The following is an 18,434-nucleotide window of genomic DNA, read 5'->3' as shown; positions in this document are numbered from 1 at the left end:
ACTCGGAAAAAGGGCCACTCGGAAAGGCCACCCGGGGGACCGCGAAGTGGACACCAAAAGGGGTGAAGAAAAGTGTTGGCCGATTTTGGGCCGCAGTCCACTTTCGCGAATGGAAGTTTTCTCCACCCCATTTTTTGTTATGCTGCTTTCGTCTTGCGCGAGGGTATAGTGAAAAGTGACGCAGAAATTGCATTAGGGTGGAGCTCGAGCTGGTAGGTGTCTTCCAGCGAGACCACCGAATAGTGGTCTCTTCGAAACCGCCCAGGATGGACATCGTGCGATGAGGTAACTGCGAGCTCACTAAGCTCGTTATGTCAATGAAAGCTTCCATTTTGACAGCTCCACGGTTGCAAGAGCAGGAAGCAGCAGCAGCTTTGCGAGCAAATGAGGAGAGTATCTCGCCAAACCAACCCCAAATGCTTCTGCACACGCAAACCCAGGCGACACATGCCAAGGCAAATACGTCCACAGTAGGGACGAAAACGCGATCAAGTGAAAGAGCGCGATACGGTTATGGGGGAGCTTGGGTTATGGGGGAAAAAAAAGTTAATTGAAAAATTTCCTAGAATTCAAATTCATTTATAGTCGCGAATAAATTTCCATTTCAATTAGTGCTGCTGCTCCTTTGCCCGCCATTCGCGTGCGCTCTCGTGCTTTCCACGACCAGGGACGCGCCATGCAAGGGCACTGTGTGAGTGTTTGTGCTGTATTTTTTTTCTTCTTCTTCTCTTCAGCAACGTGTGCTACCGTGTTACCTGGTTGTTGCTTTTCCGCGGCGCGGGTTTATTTTAGCTATTTGTTTATTTTCTTCCCGTCTGGCCACAACCTGCCTGGCTGGCTGCAAGTTCTTCACCATCATCATGTCCGTTTTGCCTTCATCATCATCATCATCATTCGCCCTGCAGTGGGGGGGGAGATATTTATTTGGTTTTAAATCAATTTAGCATACGTAAATGAAGACAAATCAATATTATCGAACCGTTTGGGGGCAAATACAACAGGCGAGGCGTCAGCACAAATCCACGGAGCAACGTGGACAAATTGACGTACGCCGCAGGTCCCCAAGGCGACGAAGAACCTTTCGTGCGGGAAAAACTATTCCAATTAATGCTGCTCCAGCAGCGTGGCCGCCGCCGAACCGCATTACTAAAGCAACACGAGCGATGACGACGGTCAATTAGCATTCCTTCCTCAAGGAGGAGTACTCTCGGTCCGGTCACGGCGCGATCCAACACGAGCCTGCCGGCTTCATTCCGCACAGGAGGTTCTCCAAACCAAACGCCGGGGCCCGTGTGTGGTATGCCGTGAAAAGCGAACAGCGACCTGCCTGGTCCTCTGCACGCGGCCCATAAATCTCCTTTCCAGCCTGCCGGTGTCCTCGCTCGCCAGCCAGAGATATCGATCGAGCTGGGTTCACTTTCGGGCTGCTTTGCGCTTTGCCGGTGGCTACTTCCACTTGCTAGTAGGCTACTTAGAATCGGCCTGTTGCTACCATGTGTGGAAGTGTGGTAGGAAATACTACACATGCCGGTGTTGGTGCGGTGCTTTGGATGGAGCACATTTTTCGCATTCAACACTCTGCTGTGGTGGAGTCGCGAGTTGAGCTAGTTGGAAAAGGCATTTCGTCTAATGAATGCCGTTTCCATTTCACTGCCATTTTGCTTCATTCGATTAATGGATAGGTTTTAAAATTATTGTACAATGAACTGCATTGCGTTGGGCTCCATGGCCTACTGAGTAGTGTGTTGGCCGATCGACAACAGGTGACGAGCGATCGAATCATGGTTTCATGACAAAGTAATGATCAGCTAATCCTTAGTTATTTTCGAAATTCTTTAATACATGTACACAGATCGAGAACGATGGTTCATATTTTTCGAATTGTCTTGGTTATCAAAGGTTTTTTTTGGGACGTAAAACATAACGACGACAACAAACAGCTTCAGCAGCTCCAGAACACATTTAATTAGAAATAATTCTGGAGTTTTCAAGGGTGTAGCGAAAAGAAGGTAATATGGAGGTATTTGTTTCATCAAGAGATTCTTCAAATGGCTCTTTTAGCAAGAGAATTCAAACAAACCGGTTTGCATTAGACATCTAGGCTAAGAATCGAAGAAAGAATTCAAGGATCTAAGTAAGCATGCCAGGATCTATTTAAGAATTCAAACAAACCAGTTTGTATTAGATTACTATGCAAACAAGGCAGTAATAGACCGATTTAAGACACGCTATTTTCTTTGGCAATTGGATAAACGTGCTATTTTCTTTGGCAATTGGAGCGCCTATAAGCCTACCTAAACAGAGCTTAAAGTCAAGTAAACTGCCAAGATTTCGTAAAATATCTGTACGCTTAATTATCTGCACTACAGTTTCTCAAAGTGTTTTTCCAAAACCTATAGCAAATGCATCATCTGCCTATCAAACTAGTTCATACCAACAATCGTCCATCGAACCCCGAGTTAACTGTAATGTGCTTAAAAATCTAACTGTAATGCGTTTTAAATTACAAGAAAGTGCACTAGGTCACACCAACACACGGATATGTTGTTGCTGCTCGTAAAGTTCAACACCGGCTCGGGGTGAACTAACTCCTTTAATTAATCAACTCTGGCACAACGGTCCATCACATGGGTCCTCGTGCGCTCAGCAGAAACGAAAGAATTAACCCTGGGCTGCGACTAGCTTTTTCCTTCGAACCCGCGGAATTAATTACCATAAGAACAATGAAAACCAATTAATGCCCGACTCTCGTCACTCATTCTCACCCACACCCTCGCAAGTGCGCGAAACTATCCGTCCCTGTTTGCGAGGTGAGCTTTTTTTTTCTCGCCATAAATCACCGAACGTGGCCCCCGCACGTGCGTGTGTGTATCGATCCGCGTAGCGCGAGCTTTTCGCGTAGGATCACGCCGTGGATTTTTCTAATGCTAATTCCCGGATTGATGCGTGCCTCGTTTGCCCCACGCCGGTTTCGTTGACTGTTTTCGTGCTATCGTGTGTGACTGATACGCAATACACGCGAACGGCGGCGGTCCGCATGTAGGCGAGTAACGCAAATCACCACGTTGCAGGAGACGATGACGAGGACGACGACGACGTCGACGACGTTGCAGTGTTGCCAACCCTAGAGGCGTGTTGATTACACATTGCCCAAAGATGATTGATGAAGCCCGGGCTAGGGGATTTTCCTCCCACCATCGAGGACCGCTAAGGGCCACAGGAAGGGCCGCCTTAAATCACACACATTGCGCCCATTATGCGCTCGCCGTTTGAAATATGGCCGCGCTGAGCGATCCGTGTAATTGTCTTTTCGACGCATTAAGCTTTTGGGGCGGCAGAACGCCGGTGTCTGCCCTTTTTTTTGTTGTTTCTTTCGTCCCGAGATGCACCTCCGGATTTGGCAGAGCACATTCGCAGACTTATGTCTTACTCAGCCCGACCCTTAAGGGGGCTAAATGCATCTCCCGCAGACTGAGTGATGACTGAAGGGTGTTGCTTGTGCCAGGCGCTGATCGATGCCTGACTTTTGACGGGCCGTTAGCACGGTTCGATCCGCGCTAATGGCCATCTCCCACGCGGATTCCCCTCGAGCAGGACGATCGTGTTATCCTCGCAGTGGTTTGTATCCTCGCCAGGGTTGATCAAAGGGCTGATCATTCGTTGCGAGAGCTTTCTATTATTAGCCAGCTTGCGTACACGAGTCGCTTACATCAGCTTTTGTAGCTAGCACACCTCTCTCGCTCTCAAGGGGTGCCTTACCAGCACATCGCCGATCGAGGTCCTCCTCCTGGTTCGATCACTCGCTGCCTGCATGCCGTGTTAGGTTAGGTGAACGAAAAACGACAGTCCAGTAGAGAGAGAGAGAGAAACTGCGAAAAAAAAACAGCACACGCTCCAACAAACAATCAAGATCACATTGATCCTTCTGGGCCGTTGTGCGCGTTTGCCAGGCCCTGGCCCTGGTGCAGCCTCAGGTTAGCTGTCAGGGCCTCAGGCCTTAGGTCTCGGACCGGCTTCGTCGCTTCTGAGCAAACATTCCAGCACCACATCGCCACATATCCCTCGGTGGAAAGATCTCACCGCCATAAATCAAACTTCCTCTGCCCGGCCACATCTGGACCGGTCTGCTGGCGCTCGAGGACAGTTTCGCGGTCCGGCACGGTTTCGGAGAGGAACCCCCTCCCCTCCCTTCTCAGCAGTTCCAGCTCCTGCTCCTGGCAATTGCGCAGCAGCAGGCAACCCTGCTCAAGAACATGAATCAAGTCATCTCCATCTCATAAAGCGCTACGGTGACGGGTCGCCTCGGTACGGTGGCTCGATTTGCAGTCAATAATTTCTTGTCTTCCCCTGGCCACTTCGGCCACTAGTCCCGGCCCATAAATGCCCTAGATTCCGCCTACCAACCCCCCGGGTGGAGGGATCCGAACAAGCCGTTCCCAAACGCTCAGGGTGCCATTTTTTTTTTTCAAGGGCACCCCTTTGGATGGTGGCTAGGCTTTATAATTTCCCATCGTCGTTTGATGAAATAATTGATTAATCATTATCATTAGCGTGGTGTGGTGCGCCAGCGAAGAGAAGAAATAGAGTGGGGCCATTTTAATCGCGCGAGGGTGTTCTGATCGATTACGCGCCCCGATCGCGCACAGGTGGACGATCGCGTGGAGGACGCCACCGAACGGCGTACGAACGGCGGCCAGACTAATTGACATGATCGTGCATGATTAATCAGTCGTACAAGCTTAAGAATTGTAGCGAATGATTAATTACCGGCGGGCAAAACGAAACTCGGGTGAACAAACAAAATTAGCTCCCGGTATTACTTTGCATCCATAATCGATCGCGAGCTTGTCCACTTCCTTGCCCAGTTTGTGAGAGGTGAGGCTGGTTGATTAGGCTCTAAGACACACGATGACACCCGTGAGCCATTGCTGGCGAGATAGAATGGCCATTTAGTGGGCTTTGTTCGTGAAACTAACAAAGGAACCGAGCGAAAAACGCAAGAACCCTTCCAACACGTGTGTTGAATAAAACGCTTACGCAAGGACCGCAGGATGGGAAAGTGACATTTTAATCCTCCTGGTTTCGCGGGTTTCGTACGTACAGATTCATCGACCCGCAACCGTACATGGCAGGGGGTGATAAGATTTCACACTCCCATGCTCATATCCATAAGCTCACCTTTCGCGCGGTTCCACGCAGCATTTTCCCGCACCGAAAAAGGGCTCCCAACGCCCGATGCATTCTGTGAACCCGGCGTTTTGGCCCGTCTCCCTCATATGTGGTGTTGAAATCGCGAATTTGCATTAGAAAATCATTTGTCATCTTTTCTGGCCACACGGAGCCGCGACGAATCGCTAGCGAAATGTCAAAGTTGAGCGCAAAATCGCGAATTCGCTACGCTCGTACAAATCGGCGTGGCGTTAACTTCTCTGTTGCTGTGTTGCGCTTTTTTTTTCATTTATTCCTTCCCCCTATTTTTGTTGTTTCGCACATGATGCAATTCGAATGCACTCCCCCCGGAGGCGATCTGGACCGCCTGGGCGACGAGAGGGCCCACGATCACGCCATGGTTCTGCTCATGCAGATGGCGGGTTTCGATGGATGGATGGATGATCGGTGGCCGGATAAGCGACACCCGAGCGATGCTGTCACCCTCGAGGGCCCTTATTGCAGCTGTATTGCAGCCCATGTGGCCACCCTTAGGGCATCCTTCCTCCCTCTCACGACACTGTTGCTCATAAATAACGCGCGGTAAAAATTCTGTAGAATCTTCGATTCGCGATCCAACAACCGATGGGAACCGAGTAAGGGTAGTTTTTTTTTGCTTCATTTGCACGGTGCAAAATTCGTCTTCAACCCACCGAATAGGTCATGATGGTACGAATGCACGAATGCACGAGAAGAACGACGCGAAAAATGCACACACATCACAGCGCAACGCAGCGCGGCGCGAAATATAATCGATAATCGCGATCATAATTATTATTCAATTATTGAACGGTTGCATTCCGCGGGCGTTGTGATTCGTTTCTTTTTTTCGCCCGCCATTCGCCTGCACACTCGTCAGCCTTTTTTTTTTTGTTCGCGGTTGAGTATGCGAAAACTGCGACACTCGATTGGCAATCAGCATTCGCGGAGTGTTTTGTTTGCATTAGTTGGACGACGTGATTGAAATAAGTTAAATACTCGCACGCATAGCCGCAATCCTTCCCCGGTTGCAGCCGCGCATAATCGTGCGGTTCCATCGCCGGCTTTAAGACTCGTAGCCATTTAAGACTCGATCGTCGCGGCACACCGGTGGTTGATGAGTTGACTGAGCCATGATGGGTAGAGAACGCGTTTGTGTGGCGTCTTATTTTGCTTTTTTTTTTGTCGCATAAAATTACCTAAGCACACTCCGTGGAATGTCTCCTAGGATAGTGTCTCGCTTCCCTTCGGCGGGTGAGTGCATTTTCAAATCAATTCCAGTGACTGAGTGGATGCGCCACTGGGCTGGAGTGTATATCGAAATGCATTCTGGCGTGCAAATACTTCATCGAAGGAACCGAGCCGATGTGTCCTTTGTGAGCGCCTGTTGAAGGTAATTCGGGATGAAGGGGCTTATATGGGCCATTTAAACAAATAACTATTGATTTTGTGTGGCTTTGTTTGATTGGAAATGCTAATTGCACTATTCCATTAAATTAATCAACTCAAATAGAATGCGGGGGCAATCGTTATCCTTAATCGATTATTTTTCCCTTGAAATAGTCGGTGTTGATTTGTATTTGTGAATATTTTCTACTGTACCTACCGCGAGTGTCCTAAAGAATGTTTAAAAACGTGTAGATAAATTGTCGTATGAATTCTACTCTATTCAACACACATTTTATGATTTAAGAGCGTTGTATACCATGATCCTCGTGCTGAAATATTTCAGCAAACGTTCAGCAATGATACTGAAAGGTTTCATTAGTAGTTTAAAAGTTATTTGATGTGACCTAATTTTGTTCATCCAACTCGAGTGAAATACACAAATTGGATGAAGAATGAAGAACTAAATTAAAGCGATAAAATTGTATTCCTCCAAGAAATATTGATAATATTTACAACATACATACAACGTGTTAGTGATGTCAGGTTTTCCAAAAAACAATAGATCCTAAGAATGCAACATAAAGTCAGAGAACATAATAATTTTAACAAAGGTTTTATATCTATGCAATTTATCAGTTTGGTACATTTCAACGGTATAAAACAAATAAAACATCCCCCGTTAGTAACGAGCAACCATCGTCGAGAAGCCAATAAACGAAGAAATGAACGACACAAATTAAGAGCCTACACGCTTGTGCCACACTTTTACGGCATTCCCTCAAATTCTCCCACCAAGCACAACATCATCCTCCGCATCTAACGCCATTGTCATCTCATTGCACAAAACATTGCCCGAGGGTCAATTCCCAGCATATCCAGCGACACCTTCAGCGTCGGCACAATGCACCCCAGTGCGTCCATTAAACCGTCCCCGCAATCGTTTAATAATCCCATAAATCCTGCACTGTACGGCCGGTGCGGCAGATTCGAAGGTGCGATCACATGCGCACCACCCAGGGTCACGATCGTGGCGGCATCTCTTCCGAGAAAATGAAAGCAACAAAAAACAAGCGCATAACGACAACTCGCAAAGGCAAGAATGAGCCCCTCGTGTGCTATTTAAATTCTTCCGTAGAATCGGCACGCGCAACCGTTCCGCGTGGCCAAATGGGGGCCGATCTGTTGGCTTCGATCTGCATCGAGAATAACAAACACGTCAACCGACAGAAACTGCATCCAACCGTCCGACGATCGATTGTCTTAAGCGTCAAGCGTCTTACGGCAAAGGAAGGCCAGCAAAAGTGATACGAGATGTGTCATGTCGTAATGATCGCGACGTGATAATAAAGCAAGAAATTATAGACATCAGTGCGATCATGCGATCGGTCGGTCGCGATCGCTGCACTTCAAAAAAGCGTTCTATTGTGCAGCGTTGTGTTGACTTGCATACTCATTTGTCATGCTTTGCTTGCAAGAAGAAACTAATGCACACGTTCCGTTCTCTTCTCTTCTCGTTTTCAGGTGAAAAGCCGTACACCTGCCAGTGGCCAGAGTGCGAGTGGCGTTTCGCAAGATCCGACGAGCTGACGCGCCACTATCGCAAGCACACCGGCGCCAAACCGTTCAAGTGCATCGTCTGTGAACGCAGCTTCGCCCGCAGTGACCACTTAGCGCTTCACATGAAGCGGCACCTACCAAAAAATAAGTAATAGCCGTTTAGGATGGGAGCAGTGGGTCAGCAACAGGTCTTAGACGTTTATTTTTTCCCACCTCCCCCCGGTTGTTCTGTGGACAGTTATTTTTTTTTTCTATTTTCCTTTTCCTTCGCCTCGATAGGCGGTCAAAATTTCACCAACCCTCGTGCTCCTCGAGCGTGAATCGGAACCGGAGTTTACAACAATAATTCAGCTTCTCGAGGGCCAGCTTTCGATCGAACAGACAGTGGCTTTACATGTCGCGGTGTTTAATAGACGCTAATGCCCCTTTTTTGAAAGAAGTACTCCCCCACACGCGGTTTAGTGCAGATCGCGTCATCGCGTGGTGTTAATTACGAGCTCTCCCAGCGCTTTATGAACTCACTCATCCACCCGCCTGCAACGCAAACACCGGTTTTAGTTGTGGTCCGTTAATTTTGTAAAACTACACGTACTTATCAGCCTCCACCGACGCATTCGGCCACCCGCGCTATTCTTCGCTCACTATTGGCGTCGCAACCTGCGGAACGGAAGCGATAACCGGTTCGACTAATATTTGTCGAGTGATGCACACCAGCGGCCGTAACGGATTTTCTTGCCCCGTTTGAATTTGCGTCCGTGGGTGGGTTTTTTTTTTCGGAAACAAATTTACAAAATCCGTGAAAAAGCTCGTCCCCGGGGGGGGGGGGGGGAGGATTTGCAGAACAATGCGATACATTTTCCTTTTTTTTTGTTGCTCCACACCCAGCGGGAGTTGGGTTTTGAAAATATGTGGAAAATCAACAGCACTCGTGGGGAGGGCGTGTTTGTAATTTACATCCATTGGAAACTCGACCGTCGTTTTATTTGTGGCCGTTTTTCAAGCGCATTAGCGCAGGTGGCAGATCACCCACACAAGTCGCACAAACAGACCGATACTGGGACAATTACACGGTAACCGGATCGTTAATTTCTTGCTCAAATGTCCTCGAATTCGTCGAAAAGCATGAGCTCTTGCGCACTCGATACGGATGGTTTAAAATTTCTCTCGAGTCAATATTGATGCACCGGCAATTTTCAAACGCCCGAACCGTGAGTCAGCGAACGAAATGACGACAAGCAGAAGCGATGCGTTCTATCAGGAAAGATCAGAAGAGGGACTAACGCTCTAGCTTGATCGCTTGATCGAAGAAGCGGAACAAGACAGTGAAATATTTCGCCAAAATTATATTTGTTGTACGGCTTCCTTCGCTGACTGCCAAAAAGGGGAAGTGGCGTGAAAGTCCGCGACTAGAACTATTTATGTGCTAGGAAGAATTATTTAAATATATTTAAAATTATCTGCAACCCACACGCTGCTGCTGAAGGGCCCTCCTGAAGATTAGACAATTATTTTAGCACCATTATTTGATTCCCGCGATCTTGTTTTTTTTTGTATACAAACTTTCCTTGATGTTGATCTCAAAATATTCTCCTTTCGAGCATGAAAACCTTGTACAAAATTTGCATCTCTTTGCTTCTCTCTTTGGCATTTCTCCCGCTCTCTTGCAAAACCTTACTCCAACCATGGCCTTTTTTGTATGATTTAGCATTAGAACTACGATGTTTTATTGTTTGCTCTTCGCGTGACACCGAAAGGATGTGCGAGTGTGCAGCAAAAACGAATATAATGTTACCAATTACACACACTATTCATCCACGTATCATGGAGCTAGACGGCGATCAGAAAGCGATCAGAAATGCGTACACCATTTTGTTTTAAACTCAACCAGAATAGCACCAGCACCAGCGTGATCCTACTAAGTATTGATAAGTGCCGCGCGTTAGTTTGTTCTGAATCACGTGTAAATAGTGTTTAGTCTGAAGCTGGTCGCTCGAAATATTAAACATATTGCTCCACCATCCAAGCATCACACGCCGGTAGGGACCGTCGTTCTTAAGTTGCCATTAATGGGTAAGAAGTAGGTTTTCGAGAAGGTACTATACCTACCTGCAACCTGTTCAAGGATGTCGATAAACGTCCTCGATAGTGGTGGTGCAGAAGAAATAGAAAAAATGCCCTTTAAACATACAAAGGAAGGAGCATTCAAGTACAACATAGGGGTGAAAAGTGTGTGAGAAAAATCGAACCGCTTCACTCTGGAAGCAGGTCGAAAGTACGAATAGAAATTCAAAGTATTATTAATCGCCTCGTACAACCGTGTGTAACGATCCTATGTAAAGAACGTGTAGCTTACTTGTACTTTAATTTGTTTTCGCTTCCCTTTCATCGATCGCTAGCGATCGCAAACCCGATTAGCTGTAAGCCACCGCTAGTTTAGATTACTTTCTTAAGTCGTTTTTAGGTTTAATAATTTACATCATTGCTTCTCTATCGCGCGCTGCATGCTATGCTACTGTGTAAGTGTTCTTGGATGATTGTTTTTTTTGTATTATTATAATTATTATTTTTATTTACCGTACTTGCGAGCACACCTTTTAGTTCATTTGTTCTAAACAAACATGTTTTGATGATCCTTCATTACTTATTTACTATTGTTTACTATACTATGCGTAAAACAAACCATCTTGGTCAAAACTACCTACCGTTTAAGTAGCTGAATAAGAAGAACGAAACGAATCGAAGGGCGACTATCGCGCAACATGTTTCAATTTTGTCTCAAATATATGAATGTTCAAATGAAGCCTATACTGTTTGCGAGTGCTGAATAAGTAATCCGAAACAAAAGTCGTGAAAGGAAAACCTCCAAAAGAGGTTGTTCGATTTGTGGAAGAGGTACAGTATATTATAAATTACAAAAATATATTAAACATGAATTTAATTCAATTCAACTGCTATTTTAATTGCTGCAATTGCATATATTTAACTCAACCTAAGCATAATTTAATTTAACTTACCATCAATCATAAATAATTATTTCACTAAAATGAAAGATGCCGTATTTTATCGAGTATAGTGCGCACTTATTTTCTAAAAAAAATGCTGGTAAAATATTACCTGTGCGCTATATTCGGAAGACACCAAATCAGCAAGTGAGATTAGCAAAATAAATTTGTCCTGAGAAAGATTTACCGGGTGACACAGCATATTGAAAGATAAAATAATTTTTTGTCGAAGTTTTTCTTTCAAAACCTGGTTGTAAAATTTGCGTGCGCGCTATACTTGATAAAATACGATACATTTTTGTTGATTAGTTTTTGTTACTGATTTCTAGTTTTATCTTGTTTTCGGAATTTGTAATTTGTTGATTGTGTTAATTGCAATTACATATTTGAGCTTTTCTTCCAATTCTACCAAGGTTTGTATATTAAAAGACTATTATAATGAATAAATATTATTATTGAATACAATATATAGGTAAAATATATATAATAGGTGATTATTAAGAATCAATTACTCAGCATGGCATTTAATCCTTAACAATGATGCACGACGGCCGAGGCAGCATATTTTTAGGAAGACGGTTATTTTTAAATTGTATAATCTTATAACTAACAGTTATAAATGGCAAATTTGATAACGTTAATCTATAACGTAGATAGGTGAAACAAATTGATCAGGTGATCACATGTTGGGGACACGTTTTAGCTAGCGGCAGAGAATTCTTTATATCGTGATTCAGCGTCGAGACTATTTACGAGGTACAAAGATCCTACATTTTGTTGTTCAATATGCCCTTCAAACGATATTCTTACATCTAAAAGAATGTTCAAATTTTTCTCTGCTTCAATATGACATAGAAGCTCTAAAAACCTGTTGGAAATACATATTTTCAGAAAAAAATGTTATATTACATTGATGGACTCTTGTTCCAATGAATTTGAGCGGCAAATTAGTATCAAATCAGCTATGTTGAAGTTTGATCTCTCGCAGTATTTGTTGTGACGATTGAACATTGGATATGATCGCCAGTTTACATAAGAAAGACGTTAATGCACCTTCCATGACTAAGCCCTTAGACCTGCCTTCATGGGTGGCAATCTAAAACAATTTGAATCGATCATAAACCTTTGTTGGTTTTGAGCCTCTCATGGTAGTTAACTTCGTCCACTATTCCATAATATACGATCCACAGCACTCGAAAGCTACGGTTCAAATTAAGTGTCCCTTAAAACCTTCTCTCCCTCGCGAATGTGCTCATCATCATGCGCACCGAAAAAGGTCATCATCTCTTCGGTAAACCACTGCGGCTCGCTGCAAATCGAAAACGATCCTCCAACAAATCCAACATTCATACCGGTACAGTCTCGATCGCGTCCAAACCACGGCATCATCCCAATCGTCCGGTCGACTCATCCCTCAGGCCATAATAAAACCCCCTTTTGCTTTAAATTGCTCATTCACTTATTCCGGGCACATACCGGGCTCGGAAACTCAGCACCAGCGTCTTTCCTCGCATATCATAATCGCACCATCCCGGCGCGCGCCTCCTGCAGCATGGAAATCGATCGTCTCCATGCCACGGAGCGTGTGCACTTTCCACGCGCATAATCGTATCCTCATGCACCGCGATTCTGGCAACATCTACATCTCAATGTCGATATCGCCGTGATCGGTACGGGTTTCCCTAGCGCAACCTCGACCCGATCCGATTGGGTCCATCGCAGTCCAGACCGCCTCCACGCGCGAGCATAAACAATTAGTGATCTTTCGATCTTATTGTGTTTGCTCATCCGGTGTCTTCTCGCGTGTGTCCAAAAGCGACGATCAATGCAAGCACATACGTTGCTGCCCTACGTGCGCCCTTCTTTCGCTCGGCTTTCGATTCGATGCTTATCGATGGGGGCTGTCTATGGGGCTGTAATAAATGGATGCTTTGCGATCTTCATCGTACGAACGGCACACGGCACCCGCGAACCTACAATTTAATGTCTCGTGCGATTCCGGTTTACTTTTGGGTGTCGCGGGTGTTGGAAAGAAACGTCTTCTTTGGGTGCAATGACAGCACAAAATAATTCATAGCCTTTTGTTTCTGATCGTTCTGCCTTTAGGGATGATATATCATTTCAGCATCGTAACAAATGAAAAATTGCTGGAAAAAATAGCCTTTTCGAAAAAAAACAACCCTTCCAAAGCATCAAAAACGTCTTATTCATTTTACAAATCATCTTATCATCTGAGAGAGATTTTGTAGCATTAAAACAAACTATCGTCCACCCTCTAGTGATGTAGTTCTATTGCCGGGGAGGGTTTCCACTGCACCAAGCACCAAGCAAAAAGGTGTAATGCAACAAATCGAAACAAAATAATAATAATCCATAATGATAGCGCCGTCGATCGGGGATTCTCCATCAACCGATACCGTCCAGTTCCCATGTTCATAAGCCCTCTGGCAACGTGTTCGCGAGACGGCATGCAACGCCAGGCTTCGGTCGGTAATTGATTTACACAATATTTTATGCGGCACAGGAAAATGGCCAACACTCATATCTTCATTTGTTTATGATTTCCCTGTCCCCTCCATCGTCCTGCGATAAGTTATTTCCACGCCATCGACAACTTTTTCGGCCAGCACATATGGCATGAGTTACCGCTCCGCCTTTTCGTTTAAGCCGGGAATTTATTTGTGCATCTCTTCCTTCCGGCCATTTCGCCACTCCGATGGTGCTGTGGTTCGTGAGATTTAGTGTCGTTTTTTTTTTTGTTTTTGTTCGCTTGTAAAACCTTGCAACGCGAGGATCACGAAGGGAGTTGTGCGATCCTTTGGTGTACGAAAAGAAAAAAAGGCTGGCGCTAAACCATCGATTTACGATCTCCCACCTCCCAGAACACCAACAGCTGGAGGCAAATCGTTAATCGCTCACCGAACCAGGACCAGGTCTTATCAGCACCAAGCGAAAGGGAAAAATCGGTTTTGTAATGCTGCTAATAACGCACACGAGGAAATTGGACGTTACACGCGGTAATTGAGCCATTCCTGCTGCATCTGCTTCTCTTGAAACAGCTCAATCAAGCTTTGTGTCTTGCTGCATGTTGCAGCAAATTTGGCACAGCATCTCGTTCACGAGCTCAGCAACACTAACGTCTTATCGTCTTATTGAAAGAAATAAGAAAAAAAACGAACCCGTGAAGCTGTAGTGACCACACGCGCCAAGGATGAAGTTAAGGCAACCATCAGGCAATCGGCCTATCGGTTGGATATTTGCATCTCGCACACGGAATGAGCGTGCACATTGCGAAAAACAACTCAATCTCCAACCCCATGTGGTGTGCGCTTTATCTCAATGAAATTGACAGGGTCTTGCACGAGCAAACACACTTGGCGAACAAACACCATCAGTCAGCCATCATCAATAGCAGTGTCTCTCTCTCTCACTGTGTGTTGAAAACGGGCATTAGAAAACCCATCGATGACAGTCTGGCCGGCTGCATCGGTATGCTTTCTGTATGCACTCATAAATCACTTCACATGATCATCACGGCAAACAGTGTGCCATTCCACCACGCGATCCGGCGGGCTACCGTTTTTGAGCAAAAAAACCCGGCGGTTGAGAAGCACCCAGGTTGAAAGCGATGTAAACCGCAAATTCCAACACCGATCACTATCGCCGGACGGGTGTGATGAGCAGTGATTTGTACCGTGTTTTACTAATGGACGGATAAGTAATGGGCCGCGATTGACGAAGGGCGTTTACAACGCGCTGTTTGATCGCGCTGAGGTAATCGGGCAAAGACGATAAGCAAAATCGCAATTTCTCCGCGCTGCGGCGTGGTGCCTCGGAACACGTAGACCTTTTTGGGGGAGACTAACGATTTTGGAAGCGATTGGAGGAGACTAACGATTGGAAGCTAAATACGGAATGCATTTAAATTGCTTTTCCTGTGCGGCTTTCGATTGTGTTGGGGATGATTCTTCAGCGTGCGGAAATTTGGTGAGAGCGTTTAAATGCGTACAATTTATATGTGTGTTTAATAATTAAATGTTAATGTGCTCCAATTTATCGCTAATAAAATGCAGTTGATGGTGGCGTGACCCGCTGCGGTATGTGTGTACGAACTAGGCAATTAAAGCAATTTCTAAACCTTGACCGTTGAGTTTACTTCTCCATGCATTATAAATAGGTTCACGTACAAGTGCTTTACATTTCTAACTTTCAAATCGACATACTTACAATAATTAAAAGCTTAAACTAAATACTTTTTTTAAATTGAGTTCCCATGAGAAAGTAAAACAGTCTCATTTGTTGCAAAGACTTTATCGATTATTTGTTGGAGCTTGGAATATTTGATGGGCTTTAATTTCTAGAACACAATTTAAGTGAAATTTCTGAGAACATTTTCCTCCACCCATCGCCCGTTTACGCGAATGATCTGCTAAAAGTAAACACTCACCAACGACCGACCGCTTGGTTGTAAAACGGCTAACCGAAACAATTTTGTCACTTTTGCCAACAGCCCATTCTCGCCGCGCGTATACTAATTACACGCTGCACTTAATTTGATTAATAGCCAATATTTTACGCTTCCCCGCGTACCCTTCCACGCCTGGTTCGCCTGGTTCCCGTGGGGGGAACCCTCAGTGGCCAACGCCGCACGGTTTTGTAATGAATATTCAAATTAATTTCCTATACCGTGTATTATCAGTGCGACCGGTGTGCGCAGGTGTTCAGAGATCAGACCCAGCGCCACATGCGGCACACGGACACGGTTCTGCTGCTCTGTACGTGTGCCTTCAGCCTCGAGACATTTCGTGTGCGTGCGTGCGAGCAGCGAAATGTCGATCCTGCACGAAAGCTAGAATTAAGTTGTAATCTAATAATAATGAAAACAAAAAAAACGAGGGGAAAAGCTCACGCTAATCTGGCCCCTTTGGAGACTTCCTACTCACCACGGGGAACCGTGTGTTGAAGGTCGTACTTTTGCACGGTGCTGGCGTGCAATTTTCTCTCTCTCTCTCTCGGTGTGCATTTGCACCTTGCATGGGGCACCCTTTATTGCACTGCCGCGGGTCATTTTGTGTTGGCGTTAGTGCAGCCGCGAAATTGTTGCAACAGGACGAACGATGCGATCCGTCGGTTTCGCTTCCCATCCGATCTGGCCGTCTTTTTTTTCTTATTATCGATCATGTACGATCAAAGCACACATCCGCTAAGCGCAGTTGTGCTAAATGTTGCCCGAACCCCGCAGCTCTGGTGAAAAATGTCAAACGACGAAACGATGCTCGCGCTGCAGCGGGAATTAATTTTATTAAATCATCACCTAACCATTGTTTGCCGTACGGTGGTCTTCAAATGTTACCACCGTTGTTTGCTAAACTGCCAGGCGGGCAAAAGGCGACCCTGGGGTCTCACATCGAATGTGCCCATAAACGTGTGCATTCCGTGGGACTTGTGCCATCATCGGTGAGTTTGTGAGCATGCACTCCATTTCTTACGCTGCAGCTACGGGGAAACCTCGCCACGGCTTGGACAGTGCGAAGCCGGTAGTCCTTGGGATGGAATTAAAAGCTATGCTTGTTTAACATAGGTCGCGCAAGATCTGCCATTTCTCGTGCACGAAACACCCCCTTCTTCTGTGCTTCCAGTCCATTCGTGCCTTCGATGGCATCATCGGTGGTGGAATCGATCGCTGGGGTTGATGAAGGCGCTGAATGGAGCACCATCAGCTTTAAGCGATGCTATTTGTGTAAAGTGTAAAGAGTCAATTGCAAGTGAGCGAAGGGATACGCGTTTCACAAATGGTGGCACGAGAACTGTTGACTTGGGGTTCGAAACAAGGGTTCGTTCGACACAAACGAAAAAAGGCCTTCTTGAAAAGGAAAAGCGACAAAACAGGGGGGAAAATTCTTACCCCTAAATATGATCCACAAAAATGGGATTCTTAAGTACTCTCTCAAAACCCTGGCTGTTCTTTTCAAGATCCCTTAACGTAACCGCATCGTTGTGCGGCTGAACCGCTGGCCATCGGACAACAAGGTTGCATCTTTCAGCGGCGTCGTGTGCACAATTTTCTGTCCGCTTCCTTCCTTCAATCCAACCGGTGTCCACGGCCATTTCGCAACCGAACGGTGACGCTAAACGATCGCGAGTGAGCGATCCCCAGCCGCTAGCTCACCTATTTCTCAATTGGCCCGCCATAAATTACGATAATAATAAATAGGTAAATACGCCGACGGGCCGCGTCTTTAGCCTGCCCGCGTTCGATAAAGCTTTATGAGCTGCTCCAGGTCGCATATGCCGGGTGGTCTTGCGGCTTGGGCCAGCGATTGTACCCGTGTCTGCCCGGGCTAGGCTACTGCAAAAAACATTCACCTCGCATTTCCAAACGGCATAGATTTTCGATTGGTGACCGTCCGTATCGGTACAATTAGAACGGCTCATTATAAGTGATCGCTCGCCGCGTGATGGGTTTAGTCCTCGTAACGGCCCAGGTTTAGTGCGTCTAATCGTGGAGCAGAGAAGAAATGTCAATTTCACGTTAGATTCCCACCGTTCGTGAGTTTACCTAGTAACCGGTGATATAAGTACATGTTCGGTGTACTTAACCGCATGGAAACAAATTGTAGTTCGTTCAACAAATCGATCAACAGCTGGAGTTTTGTTGACTGTCGGGTAAGGCACTATATTTATAACGGGTTCCTTTTTTTCTCAATGCTAACCACATCAATGCAGTAACCCACAAATGTAAATCACCGTTCTTATGTTTCTCCTAAAAACAAGCTATTGATTGAATAAAACAAAACGTATAAAACAGTAAAAAAACTTCACTAATGATGGACTTTTAACTTTAATTACTTCTAAATACGGCCAAGCCGTTCTTCAACAAATAACAATAACAACTTTGATTACTTTTATCCTTCATTGGTAAAGGAAATTGACAGCTGTTTTCCTTTTGGGGTTTGTTTACTTGTTATACAAAACTCCAGTGTTGTTAGAACCTAAATTTTAAGGCATATGACTCTAGATAGTCGATCCTATAAAAAAGTGGTCAACCTTTGAATATATTAGAAGTGACTCTTTGGAGAATTCAAATATAGAAGGCTACATCCCATTTCGCAAAAAAGAAGAAGAACTTAAATTTGGGCTTGTTTCGGATGATTAACTTTATGATAAAACATGCCAAATCGCGTTGCGAATTTGAACGCAAAAGGATCTCTCACAGCAATTACGCAACCTTCCCTTTTGCGTGATGGAATTTGTACTATTTGCATCCTGCAACACGGCCACCATCGAGTCCGTCAACAA

General features: G+C 45.4%; 1 protein-coding gene across 1 annotated transcript in view; it reads left to right on the top strand.

Moving 5' to 3' along the window:
• The window catches only part of LOC128725362 (dendritic arbor reduction protein 1), an 88,334-nt gene extending 80,049 nt beyond the window's left edge, over nucleotides 1-8,285 (top strand). The window contains exon 6 of the mRNA XM_053819102.1: nucleotides 8,098-8,285. Within this exon, the coding sequence (XP_053675077.1) occupies nucleotides 8,098-8,285 (188 nt within the window). The remainder of the gene's footprint in view (nucleotides 1-8,097) is intronic.
• The last annotated feature ends 10,149 nt before the right edge of the window (nucleotides 8,286-18,434 follow it).

This window comes from Anopheles nili, chromosome 3, assembly GCF_943737925.1.
Source record: "Anopheles nili chromosome 3, idAnoNiliSN_F5_01, whole genome shotgun sequence".
NCBI lineage: Eukaryota > Metazoa > Arthropoda > Insecta > Diptera > Culicidae > Anopheles > Anopheles nili.
This window is presented reverse-complemented; position numbering and strand designations above follow the sequence as displayed.